Source organism: Caloenas nicobarica, chromosome 27 (assembly GCF_036013445.1).
Source record: "Caloenas nicobarica isolate bCalNic1 chromosome 27, bCalNic1.hap1, whole genome shotgun sequence".
In the NCBI taxonomy this organism is placed as follows: Eukaryota; Metazoa; Chordata; class Aves; order Columbiformes; family Columbidae; genus Caloenas; species Caloenas nicobarica.
Genome location: NC_088271.1, coordinates 1,867,891 through 1,879,897, shown reverse-complemented (window position 1 = coordinate 1,879,897; position 12,007 = coordinate 1,867,891). Strand labels below are relative to the sequence as shown.

The window sequence follows — 12,007 nt, the reverse complement described above, 5'->3', positions numbered from 1 at the left end:
CTCCTGTGCTGGGGACTTGTGCTTTGGGCTGTTTTTTGAAGCACTTTTGCACATGTCAGGGAACCTCAGTCCCCTTTTCACCTGTTGTCTCTCTCCCTTAGCTTGTAGCAATAATCTCCGAGGCCTCCAGCTCAGGGATCTCTCTCCAAGCTGACAGACGGGTGAAGAACCAGAAGCGCCGGGTCCACATGACACTGGAGTTGCCCTGGAGCGCAGACCGGGCCATACAGCAGTTCGGTGAGGGCTGGGTGTTCTCGGTCACCGTCTCCTTAGGTGTCAACGGTGTCCCCATGAAACACGCCAGGGGTGCCCGGGGGTTTCTGTTCTACCCTGGGGAGGCTCTGGGGTGTGGAGGGACAGCTCTCAGTACGTGAGCTCAGAAGAAATAGTGCACAGCCTAACTCAAACCAGGGCGATGAACGTGATGGTGTCTCTGTCCTCTTTCCCCAAAGACCGATCTCCTTTGAAAACCAGTGTGATGGAAAGTTGTTTTGGCTCGTAACTTGCTCAGCTTCCCTTCCAGTTCCAGCCAGGCTGTACCAACCTCTCCTTTCACTTCCCATGTTCCCGTAGGTCGAACACACCGATCGAACCAAGTTTCTGCTCCAGAATATGTCTTCCTGATCTCTGAGCTAGCTGGGGAGAGGAGGTTTGCATCCATCGTGGCAAAGCGGCTGGAGAGCCTAGTAAGTGCCCTGCAACAAAGAGATTGATCTGTCTGCTCCAGTTCTCTCTGAAGAGCTCCCGTTTCGGTGTTCCCGCTGGCGTGGCCAGTGTAACTGGTGCGGGGATTGCGTCACGGTTGTGAACGTAGGTGGCTTTCAGCATCCCGGGATTTGGGAAGGGAAGAAGAATATGTAACCAGGGTGTCAGGAGGGATTTCAGGGAAGCAGAACCGAATTCCAGATGCTGGAATTCCCCCACTTTTACAGGAGCATGAACCCATCTGTTTCCAGAAAGCTGATGAAATAATTAATGGAATAATTAATTTGCCTCTGTTTCATTTTTCTTTGCTTCCGATAAATCCCTGAATACCTTGGGGAAGTCTCAGTATTCCAGAGGAACGCTGCCTCCCCACGGCACGTTCTTATCCCAGCCTCTTCCCAGACGTGCCTTTGGCCATCCTCCTCTGGTGTTCTGCAACAGCTAAAAGTAAGAACATTTTCCTTGCTCTGCCTTCCTAGGGTGCCTTAACTCACGGGGACCGCCGGGCCACCGAATCCCGAGACCTCAGCAAGTACAACTTTGAGAACAAGGTAAGGAGGGGCTGTTCTGGGGCAGCTCAGCGGGGAGGGGTGAAGCAGTTGGCAAGTGGGATCCAGAGCCGGGAAGATCGTTGCTGGCATCTACAGGCAGGATCTACCTGAGCACCCAGCCCCGTGTGCCGTGTGTGGAACCGGGACAATCGTTGAGGTTGTACAGCTGAGGACGGTGCTCCGGTGGGGAGCAGGTTGTGTGCTCTGCTCCTCTGGGGACACATGGTGGCTGTCCTGGCGGCGGTGGCTTTCTCTGCAGTGGCTGCGGTGTCGTGACATGGTGGAGGTTTGTCCCTGTGTGATTCTCGTCTCCTTTTGCAGTACGGGGCTAAAGCACTGGACAGAGTCCTGTCCACGATCCTCAGCCAGACGGAGAACAGGGTTCCTGTGCCCAAGAGCTATGACAGAGGGGAGGCCGCGTTCTTCCAGGGTAAGAACATTTCCAGCTCTGGGGTTTCTTAGTGTCTTGCTGGGTCAGTCTCAGGTTTGAGGTGCTCAAAGAGCTGAGCAGAGGGTCAGAGAGAGAGGGAACAGCACCACAAACGTGGGGCAGAGCTGGAGGGAGAGCAGCCCCGCAGGGCTGTGGGGGCAACCTGGACCCTCAAATGCACAAGCTGTTTTCTGCCATTCCAGAAATGAAGCAAGGGCTCATCTCCGTGGGGATCTGCTGCCACCACATGAAGTACGGCACTGTCTCGGTGGAGAAGGGTACGTGTCCGGCTTCTCCTGCCTGAGGGAGGGGGGAAATGGGAGAGGCGGGGGCCTCACGGTCGGGGGTTTTGCCCCACGATCCCTGAGCCATTACTCTCTTGCAGACTGCTCCATCACCAAGTTCCTGAACCGCATCCTGGGCCTGGAGGTGGACAAGCAGAACATGCTCTTCCAGTATTTCTCTGACACCTTTGACTATCTGATTGAAAAGGACAAGAAGGAGGGCAAATACGACATGGGCATCCTAGGTGTGGAGAAGAGGGGTGGCCAGACCTCTCCCTGCTGCACCCCGCAGTTCTCTGCCCCTCCCCGTGCTGCCTGCTGGCAGTGCCACAGCCGTCTCGGGCACCGCGGTGTCCCCACGCAGCACAGGCCGCGAGACTCGTGCGGGGAGAGGAGGTGGCACAGGAAGATGTCCCTTACAGCAGCTTTTCTCCTGCAGACTTAGCCCCAGGAGTGGATGAGATCTACGAGGAGAGCAAGGAGGTCTTCCTGACCCCGGGGCACCCGCAGGACGGGCAGGTCGTGTTCTATAAGGTGAGCACAGCTGTCTCTGCAGTCCAGTCTTCTCCAGTGCTTCCCAGTCTGGGGCTGGGAGCTGCTGAGTCCCTCCCTCTTATGAGACAGACACTGATGCGCTTGTCCTGCCTCCTGATGTTACAGAATCCTTCTGTTTGTCTCTGTCTCTGTTTAGATCAGTGTCGACAGAGGCTTGAAGTGGGAGGAAGCTTATGAGAAGTCCCTCAAACTGACAGGATCCTTCGATGGGTTCTACCTCTCCAACAAGGTGAGTCCCTGACCATCTGAGCTCAGAGAGTGACTCCAGAAGGTCCACCCTGGCTGTAAGGGGTCTGTGTCCCATCTTCTGCTGCTGGGGGCTGGGAGGTGCCTCCAAGAACCTCCATCCTGGAAGGAAGGGGGTTAGTTCAGAGAAATACAGGCTTGGGGAAGAGAGGCTGTGATGGTAACCGTCAGCTCTACCCCAACAGGTGCGGGGCTGCAAACACACGTGTCTGCTGGCAGAGCAGAGCCGAGGGAAGAACTTCATCCTCTACAAGCCAAATATTGGGAAGCAAAGCCAGCCTGAGAGCCTGGACAGTCTGCAGAAGAAGTACCGGCGGGTAGGTGGGGGCTGCGGCCGTCCATGCGGGGAGAGGGAAAGGCCTCTTTCTCCAGGCAGGGGTGTCTTTGGAGGGACATTCACTGCAGCCCCTTGGAGCCCTGTGGTGGGTTGTGCAGAGCTGCTGGTGGCACCTGGGTGTCCCGACTCCCAGCCCTGGATTTCACGTCTCAACTGCACGTTGGGCAGCGGAAAATCTCCAGCGCCATCCGTTCCTTCTGCAGGTGCTGCCTGAGGAAGCCAAGGAGCACTGGGAGAGCAGTTACCTCTTCTCCCTGACGCATTGCAACCACGCCATCTGGTGAGGCATCCGCACCCCCCCGGCCTGTCCTCCCCCGGCAGAGCCACTGCTGGGGGTCCCTGGCTGTGACGGTGGGGATGGTCCTGCCGCGGGGACGCTGTGCTGAACCGGCTGTTGTCTCCTGTTTGGCCCGAAGGAACCGGAGCTGCCGGCTGCGGCAGGAGGGGAAGGAGTGCTTCCAGGGCACGCGCCTGCGGCACTACTACATGCTGTGCGGGGCCCTGCTGCGCGTCTGGAGCCGCATCGCCAGCATCATGGCAGATGTCACCAACAGCAGCTACCTGCAGATCGTGCGCCTCAAGACCAAGGAGAAGAAGAAACAAGTCGGTAGGTGAAGTGCTGGGAAGGGGACGGGGGGAGCAGAATGCTTGAGGAGAAGGAAGAAGGGGTGCAGCTGCCCCGTGCTAGAATTCCCTTCCCTGGAGCTGCTTGGGCTCTGGTTACAGTCCCGTCCCCCAGCTCTGCAGCCCAGCTTGGCAAATGGGCCGCAGTGTCCCCCAGTGTCCCCCAGTGCTGCGGGGACTGATGCCCGTTCCTCCCCTAGGGATAAAGATCCCCGAGAGCTGCGTCCGGAAGGTGCGGGAGGAGCTGAAGCAGATGGACGAGAACGTGAAGCGAAAGCACAACCAGCTCGTGCAGGCACAGGAGCAGAGTCCACAGTTCTCGCTGCCGCTGCACATCTTGCCGCAGCCCCTGGACCTGACGCAGACGGGACCCAGGGTCCCCCTGCCCAACCTGCACCGGGACGAGATCCTGGACTTGACCTACAGCCCTCCCAGCAACAGCATTCCCGACGTGGTGATGAACCCCGAGCCCGATGTGCTGGGCTTTCCCTTGGAGCCCGTTCTGCAGCCGCACCAGCAGCACAGGTTGCCCTTTGGCTTCAGCCACCCTCCTGTCCTGGAGGGGAGCGCGGCTGCCAGCTCCTCACTGCACGAACACCTGCCTCTGCCTCCCCCCACGCCCCTGCAGCTGCCGCAGGAAGATTTTGTCCAACAGGATGGGAACATCAACTTTAGAGAGATCCTGGAGGACATGCTAAGGCCATTTAACGGGGGGCCCCAGGAGAACGGGCTCCCCCAGGAGCGCCAGAGTGTGATCCAGTTCAGTGGGCCGTTCTCCGACTTCTGAAGGCAGCTGGGCACGCTCAGGATCCGCGCCCCATGGTGCAGAGGTGAGAGCTGCAGAGCCCCGGCTTTTTTGCTGGCTTGGACTGACTCTTTTCTGGTTTTGAGGGAAGAAAAGAAAACCCTGTAGTTCCTTAAAGCAAAGTTTATTTATATATAATATACAGTGAGGCATGTATAGATTTGTATATAACATGCGCTTGGGGGGAGTTGAGTGCGGCCAGGTTCAGCTGATCTGGACTGACAGTCTCTGCTGTGTTTGAGTCCTGCCCAAAGGTCAGTGCCCGCGTAGGAGAGACCCCCGTCCGCTGTCCCTGCAGACTACTGAGTGTCCCAGCGGGTCGTGCCTTCCCCAGCCTGAGCTCTGTGGCCCCCGAGCTGGCCCAGGGCATGTCTGGTCCCCAGAAAGACCTGGTGACCAGGGTGCCGGTCCCTGACCCAGAGGTGAGAGCTTGTGATGAGTTTGTCAGATCTCAGCCGCCCCGGGACCTCAGGGACGTTCCCCGGAGCAGAAGGGCCGTGTGTCCCCTCAGCCTGTCCTGCACTTTAGCCTCACGAGTTTCCTCTGGCTGCCCGGGCTTTGTCCAATGTCTCACTGTCGCAGGGTGGCCTGTCCCCCGGCCGTGTCACCGCTGCGGTGCTGTGGGATTGTCCTTGGCTGGGCCACAGGCCGGGGGTCTGGGCGTGGATCCCCAGCCCTGCGCGGCCAGAGCTGCTCCCAGGGGCCACGCAGGATCTGCTCCCGCTGCAAATCCACCCCCACAACCAAAGAGCAACGTCTGCTTTGCAGAGCGCTGCCCTGGCTGGCCAGCTGCTCGCTCCCTGTGACAGCGGTGGCCTCCAGCCCTGACTGTCACCGTCCCTGTCCCAGCAGCATCTCACCTGGGCAGGTCCCGGGGAAATTCTTTTGTTTTCTCTCTTTAACGGGAGGGCTCTGGCGGGCAGGAGCGCTGCAGCTCGGCAGCTCTTCCGCCAGCCGCCCTGCTCTGCTGCTGTCTCTGCCTTGAGCAATCCCTGTTTGCGAGGGGAGGACCAAGACCTTCCCTGGCTGGCCCGGGAGGGGACTCTGGGGTCCCCCAGCCCTGACAGGTCAGTCTCAGGGCGGCCAGAGCTTTGCGGAGCCCAGTGCAGCCCCCTCCTCCAGGCCGAGAGCCTTGACCCCCCCATGTCCCCCCCGGGCTCGGAGACTGGCCCAGTTTGCTATTGGGAAGGGCTTTGGGTCAGTGTCCACTGCGCTGGGAGCTGCATCCCCAGTACATGGGGATGCTGGAGCTGCGTGAGGCTGTGAGGTTGCTCTGGCCCCCCATTCATTTGGGGTTTGTCCTCCCCCCCCCGCCCCAGCTACCACCTGCCTCCCCCAGCCCTGCGCTCGGGGTCCCTTTTCCTGCAGTTTTTCAAGGAAACCTCCTTACCTCAAAGCGAACACCAAAGACGGGAGCCCCCACGTCCCCCCCGGGTCCTGCTGCTGCTTTGTGCTCTGCTCTGGGGGTCCCCGTGGCCTCAGGGGCCACAACAGCCTTTTCCTGTCCCCACCGAGCTCGTCCCCTCACCCTCCTCTATTTAACACACGTCCCAGCCCCCCCGGCTTCGCCCGGGTCCCGTTTCGGCACTTGCCGAATTCTCAGCAAGGAGAGGAAAGGGCACCGGGAAAACCCATTTCAGAGAGGCTTAAACTCAGGAACAGCGAGGCCGAATTCTCCCGTCACCCGGGGCCTGACCTGGCGGCTTCCACGTTGATTTTAAAATATATGCAATTCCCCCTCCCTGGTCTCTGGGAAGACAGAGAGCACCTTGAGGAAACCCTTCCCTGCCCCAATCCTGTGTTGTTGTCAGGGTTAATAATATGTAACAGTATCTTTTAACTAAATTATTATGCAGTTGTCCTACTGATTGTATGTATTTTTAAATGAGTCTCTTTTTTTCTTCCCTTACACCTTTTAGCACTTTTTAATCCGCTTGGTGTTTGCCTTTGTTTTTCTATGTGTATTTATAATTAATTGAGATGTATATATGTAAAGAGATTTTTTTTAGAATATGTGCCTTTGACTAATAATTCCTGAATTTTCTACTTGCCTCAGAAGGATAATTTTTCATTCTGCTCAGTAAAAATGGAAAGGAAGCCACATATGAGATTTCTGTAAGTCCCAGCTTTCCGTCTGTCTGTCTGTCTCTCCAGACCTGTCCCAGGGTCCTGTCTGGGACCCAGATCAGGACAGGGACCCCCACCAGCAGTGGGATTATCTCCCGTGTCACCAGCGCGGTGGCAGCTGCTCTCCCAAGTCTCCCCGGGCTGTGGGAGGAGGATCGTCCCCAGGCACCGGCCTTGGACGCGCCGCTGGGAAACCCGATAACAATAACGGAGCTGCTGGTCGGGCCTGTTCTGCAGCACCAGCTGTGGCTGCGGCAGCGCGGGGACATCTCAGGGACATCTCGCCCGGGCTCCGCATGTCCCCGCGGGGGTGGGACGGGGTGAGCAGGCGTTTGCCCACAGCCCATCAGCCTCCAGCTGCATCTGGGGAAAAACAACCCATTGCCTCATCAGGGACCGGGACGGGTCACACGCACCTTCCCCCACTTGGTTTGTCCCGCGGGAGCATGGCTGAGCTGGGATTTCTGTGCAATTCCCCCCTCAGCACTAATGAGGATTATCCCAGCTGTGCTCAGCAGTTGTGTAAGGTCTCTGCTCCTGCAAAGCTCAGCACAGCAGCTCCTGCCCCATCCACCCTCATCGCTGCACACCCAGACACAACTGCTCATTTCTAACATGTTTATTTACTGCAAGGGGATGCCAGATCCTGCTCTATGTCTGTGGCGAAGGGCTGCCCAGCAGCGGCTGTCTGCCCCGGGAAGTTTTCTTCCAGCAGGTGCACGCCAGAGGGTCGGGTCTGCCTCACCAGGGACCTGGCTTGAAGACAAACCGTCATGGGAGCTGAAGAAAACTCTGTGGCAGCTGCGGCCGGTGCTGGGGCCAAAGGGCAGCGGAGGGGGATGAGATGAGCAGCTCTACAGGTAGGCGGGCAGGTCCTTCTCAATCACCTGTGAGAGAAAATGGAGTGTTGTGCAACGAGAACGTCATCGTCCCAAAAAAGCGCCCGAACTCGAGTTGGGCAGAGCTGTGATAGCAGCAGCACTTACGGAGGGATCGTCCATGGGACTGTACCGCTTCACCACTTGGCCCTCCCGGTTAATGAGGAACTGTGGAGTGAAGCAGCACGTGGGTGCGTGACTCAGGCTGTGGCGCGGGCCCTGCAGCCCCTGAGAGCAGCCGAGCAGCCCAGAGAGCTGCAGCCCTGCTCCCCCGCGCTCATCCCAGCCTCTCTGGGCTAGGGCTGGAGATAACATGGCTTAGGGTTAGAGATAATGCAGCTCAGGGTTAGAGATAACCCGGCTCAGGGCTGCAAATAACCCTGAGCCCCTGGGGATACTCCCAGGGTATCCGCCCAGAGCAGAGCCTGTGTGTGACGATCCTCCCTGCCCGTGATGCCCCAGGGACCCCCTGCACCCCTCCAAAGGCAGCTGGATCCTACCTTAGTGAAGTTCCATTTTATTGCACTAGGAGAGAAAAAAACCGGAGTGAGATTTTGGCAGGAAAAAAACCAAACCTCCCTGCTGGGGGTCCCGCACTCACTTGCCCAAGGTGCCCCTGCCTTTGGGCTGCTCCTTCATCCACTTCCAGAGCGGATGGGCATCGTCCCCGTTGACATCAATCTTGCTGAACATGTCGAACTTCACCCCGTAGCCCTCAGCAAATGCCTTGATCGCAGTGTTGTCCCCGGGCTCCTGCGGGAGGGAGCAGAAGCCGCAGCTCCGTGAGCAGCCGGTCGGTCCCTGAGCCCCGGGGAGCCCCGGGAGCCCCCGCTCCCCACCGACCTGTTTTCCGAACTGGTTGCAGGGGAAGCCCAGGATGCGTAAACCCCTCTCAGCGTATCTGGCGTGCAGGTCAACGAGCTGAGTATAGTTTACCGGAGTCTTTCCTCATTTCGAGGCGACGTTGGCGATGATGCAGACGTAGCCCCTGCACAGGTTAATCAGCAGCTGCTCCCGGGCGGGGCGGCCCCGCACCCCGGGGCGGGTCCCGCTTACACAACCGATCGTCCCGCCGCGGCCTTTGAGCCGCGCTCCTCGCCCCGGGCCGGTACGTACCGGTACCTCTCCAGGGACACGTCGTTGCCGTCGATGTCCCGGGCGTGGAAGTCGTAGATGGCCTTGGCCGAGCGCCAGTCGTCCGCCTGGGCGCACTGCGGGCGGGACGCACGGTCAGCGGCCGCCGCCCCCCGCGACCCCTCCGCGTCCCCTCCGCCCGGGGAAGCCCCGCGGCTCCCCGGGGGAACGGCCCGGCCCGGCCCCGCGCTCACCATGCTCCGCACCGGGCCCCGCGCCGCCGCCGCCCCGCACAGCAGCGCCCGCCGCAGCGCCCCGGCCCACCCCATCGCGCCCCCGGCTCTCGGCCAATCGGCGGCGCGGAGGCACCGCCCCTTGCTGCCGCGCAGCCAGTCAGCGCGCACGGAGGCGTGCCTGGCCGGATGATGGATGTGAAGCTGACCAATGGGAGAACAGGGTAGGCGGGGTGGCCGCGGGGGTGTTTATCGGCGGAGCGGCCGAGACCATTAGGGCGAGGGGGAAAGGGTTGACCATGTGGCGGTGTCGGCCTATGGAGTGCTGCACACCGGGCCCTTCGCGGCGGCTGTTTTCCACTGACCGGCGTGTGGGCCGCAGCCCGCCCTACTCTGGGGCGCAGACAACCGGGGAGCGGCCGCGGCTGTGGGAGAGGAACCGCCGCTCCCCCCCCGCGAGCGAGGCGGCCTGCAGCTCCCAGGAGCCCCCGCGGCCGAGGTCCCCGCGGTGCCGCCTGTCGCCGCGCGAGCAGGCATTAGCACGGGCGGCCCGAGGGGGCTTTAGGCGGTGCGGGCGGCGGGCGCCATGGACGACGAGGAGGAGACGTACCGGCTGTGGAAGATCCGCAAAACCATCATGCAGGTGCGGCCGGGGGGGACCGGGGAGGACTGGGAGGGACCGAGCCTGAGGGGGGGCGAGCCCCGGCGGGGGCTGCGCGGGGCCCGGCGGTCCCGCGGCTCCCGGTGCGGCCCGGCCCGGCGCCCCTCGGCCGACCCGCGGGGTCTCTCGGCAGCTCTGCCACGACCGCGGGTACCTGGTGACCCAGGACGAGCTGGACCAGACGCTGGAGGAGTTCAAGGCGCAGTTCGGGGACAAGCCCAGCGAGGGCCGGCCCCGCCGCACGGACCTGACGGTGCTGGTGGCTCATAACGACGACCCCACCGACCAGATGTTCGTGTTCTTCCCCGGTGAGCAGCGCGGGGACCCGGGCTGGGCCGCCCCTGCCGGGCCGGGGGGCTCCCTGTGACCCGGGCCGCTCCTGCCGCAGAGGAGCCCAAGGTGGGGATCAAGACCATCAAGATGTACTGCCAGCGCATGCAGGAGGAGAACATCACCCGGGCGCTGATCGTGGTGCAGCAGGGCATGACCCCCTCGGCCAAGCAGGTACCGGCTGTCCCGAGGGGACGGGTGTTGCAGGCCATGCGTGTTCCGCTGGTCTGGCTTTTAGTGCTGATTTAGGTTGATAAAAGCCTGGAATTGCCTTCCAGATAAAACCTTTTGCTAAAGCCTGTTGTACTTTCGCTCAGGCTCTTGCTTAATGTGAAAGTGTGTTTAACCGGAGCAGCTGGAGGTGGCTCCAGAAGAGCAGCTGAGGGGCTGTCAGGGATGCTGGGGGGAAAAGAGGACACGTACCAGCGGTCAGGAGCTCTGTTGGCTCTTTGCACAGCTGTGTCTGTGCAAGGGCAGCGACTCCCTGTTTGTGAATCCGCGTGCGGGCAGGGCTGTCCCGGCACAGCGCCGCATCTGACGGACCTTTCTCTTGCAGTCCCTGGTGGACATGGCTCCCAAGTACATCCTGGAGCAGTTCCTGCAGCAAGAGCTTCTGATCAACATCACCGAGCACGAGGTGAGCGGCGTGGGGCAGGTGATGTCTTCTGCGCTGAGCTGCGGCTCGGGCTAGGCTGAGCGACGCAGTCAATTTTCTTCCTGCCAAACGTGCCGCTGTGAGGAGCCAGTTGCTTTCTCTGGCTTTCTGCCCTCACAGCCTCTCCCCACCGTTGTTCACAGCTGGTACCGGAGCACGTTGTCATGACAAAGGAAGAAGTGACCGAGCTCCTGGCCAGATAGTATCCTTTGTGTGTTCCTCTGTGTCCCTCCCCTTCCTGCCCGGGTGTGACGGGCACTTGCTTTGGGCTGGAAGCGAGTACAACGCGATGGTTTATTGTTCCGTTCCATTAGCTGTGCTAACGAGCAGGCTCCGTGAGGGCAGCTCCTTGACTCCCCGCACAGTAAACTGCGAGAGAACCAGCTCCCGAGGATCCAGGCAGGGGACCCTGTGGCCCGGTACTTTGGGATCAAGCGGGGTCAGGTAAAAACAGACTCGGGTGATGGTTCCTGTGAGGTTCTCACAGTGTTTCAGAACTCTCGGAGGTGCCTCCGTCGAACGTAAAGCTGTTGTAGGCTGGGTGCAGCTGTGCGTGGGCTGAGCAGCCTTCCAGCAGCTTCTCTCCACCTGAGCTGCTCCTCTCGGCCTTGCAGGTGGTGAAGATCATCCGGCCGAGTGAGACTGCGGGCCGGTACATCACGTACAGGCTGGTGCAGTGAGCGGGGCTGCGGGTAAGGCAGAGCTCTGGGCAGGGCCCTGGGCTTAACTGGGGCTTCCCAGGACTGATCTGGAGCGAGCTGCCTGCAGGAGGAGATTATCTCCAAGCTTTAAATGGTCTGTGAGGGGCAGCGCTGGTGCGAGGACAGAGCAGAGCTGGGCTGAGCTGCTCGCCGGGCCTCGGGCGCTGGGGTGGCGGGAGGTGATTCACATTGAATCCTTTCCCTTCCAGGTGCGGAATTATCGTGCGATGTCTCCCAATCCTCCCATCCACGGTAGTTCACAGATGCTCTGAGATCTCTGCCTTCTCATAGATGGCCAAGAAGATTCCCAGTGGTTGCGTTTCTTTGCCTAGTTCCTTGTTTTCCAGCGTGGCTGTTGCTGTAACTCCTCACGTACCATGTGCAGGGAGGGAGGGAGTGGAAAAGGCCTTTGCTTTCCTGTTTTATAGGATATTATTTTTAATAAAGGTCTGTACTGTCTCTGTTCCTCACTGGTGGTGTGTTTCTCAGCCTCTCCCTGTACCGAAGCCTCTGGACTTCACGAGTTCCTGCAGTTTTCATTCTGTTCAGCATAACTCGCTGCTGCAGCCCTGGGGACCCTCCGTGGGGGCTGAGCTGGCAGCTCGTCCCGCAGGACCCTGATCCCGGCTGTTCTGAGGCTGCAGTTCGGAGTTCCCAGCGCTTCCGTCGCCCATTGCACCCTCTGGCCCTTGTTCTAAGACCCTGCGGTTCAGGTGCTGCAATGGGGAGTTGTTCATCGCCCCCCAGTTGCTTTGATTTTAATCTGTTCCAGGTCTCTTGGGGGTTTTTAAACTTCAGTACAAATACTCAT

The 12,007-nt window shown here is 60.1% G+C and overlaps 3 protein-coding genes across 4 annotated transcripts in view; 2 read left to right on the top strand and 1 right to left on the bottom strand.

Moving 5' to 3' along the window:
* SBNO2 (strawberry notch homolog 2) overlaps nucleotides 1–6,527 on the top strand; it is a 41,080-nt gene extending 34,553 nt beyond the window's left edge. For both annotated transcript variants that reach the window (XM_065652549.1, XM_065652550.1), the window contains 12 exons: nucleotides 102–237; nucleotides 574–686; nucleotides 1,185–1,256; nucleotides 1,578–1,686; nucleotides 1,890–1,964; nucleotides 2,072–2,215; nucleotides 2,410–2,504; nucleotides 2,662–2,754; nucleotides 2,957–3,088; nucleotides 3,312–3,388; nucleotides 3,525–3,715; nucleotides 3,933–6,527. In XM_065652549.1, coding sequence (XP_065508621.1) covers nucleotides 102–237; nucleotides 574–686; nucleotides 1,185–1,256; nucleotides 1,578–1,686; nucleotides 1,890–1,964; nucleotides 2,072–2,215; nucleotides 2,410–2,504; nucleotides 2,662–2,754; nucleotides 2,957–3,088; nucleotides 3,312–3,388; nucleotides 3,525–3,715; nucleotides 3,933–4,519 — 1,824 coding nt within the window. In that variant the 3' untranslated portion in view covers nucleotides 4,520–6,527. The remainder of the gene's footprint in view (nucleotides 1–101; nucleotides 238–573; nucleotides 687–1,184; nucleotides 1,257–1,577; nucleotides 1,687–1,889; nucleotides 1,965–2,071; nucleotides 2,216–2,409; nucleotides 2,505–2,661; nucleotides 2,755–2,956; nucleotides 3,089–3,311; nucleotides 3,389–3,524; nucleotides 3,716–3,932) is intronic.
* A 741-nt stretch (nucleotides 6,528–7,268) lies between these two features.
* GPX4 (glutathione peroxidase 4) lies at nucleotides 7,269–8,951 on the bottom strand. Its single transcript, XM_065652628.1, has 7 exons — nucleotides 8,871–8,951; nucleotides 8,659–8,753; nucleotides 8,386–8,530; nucleotides 8,144–8,295; nucleotides 8,043–8,067; nucleotides 7,651–7,710; nucleotides 7,269–7,551 (listed from the first exon to the last, which is right to left on the bottom strand). Exons 1-7 carry the CDS (start codon nucleotides 8,943–8,945, stop codon nucleotides 7,519–7,521), a joined length of 585 nt encoding a protein of 194 aa, XP_065508700.1. The 5' UTR covers nucleotides 8,946–8,951; the 3' UTR covers nucleotides 7,269–7,518.
* A 396-nt stretch (nucleotides 8,952–9,347) lies between these two features.
* Nucleotides 9,348–11,655, top strand: POLR2E (RNA polymerase II, I and III subunit E). The gene is made up of 8 exons (XM_065652511.1): nucleotides 9,348–9,492; nucleotides 9,644–9,818; nucleotides 9,899–10,014; nucleotides 10,397–10,477; nucleotides 10,639–10,697; nucleotides 10,861–10,939; nucleotides 11,110–11,187; nucleotides 11,406–11,655. Exons 1-7 carry the CDS (start codon nucleotides 9,436–9,438, stop codon nucleotides 11,173–11,175), a joined length of 633 nt encoding a protein of 210 aa, XP_065508583.1. The 5' UTR covers nucleotides 9,348–9,435; the 3' UTR covers nucleotides 11,176–11,187; nucleotides 11,406–11,655.
* Nucleotides 11,656–12,007: the final 352 nt, after the last annotated feature.

Bases quoted from the DNA above. Each gene is read 5' to 3' on its own strand.
- POLR2E (XM_065652511.1), top strand. From the start codon at position 9,436: ATGGACGACGAGGAGGAGACGTACCGGCTGTGGAAGATCCGCAAAACC. The intron at 10,015-10,396 runs GTACCGGCTGTC...TTTCTCTTGCAG, and splicing joins TGACCCCCTCGGCCAAGCAG to TCCCTGGTGGACATGGCTCC. The intron at 10,478-10,638 runs GTGAGCGGCGTG...CGTTGTTCACAG, and splicing joins TCAACATCACCGAGCACGAG to CTGGTACCGGAGCACGTTGT.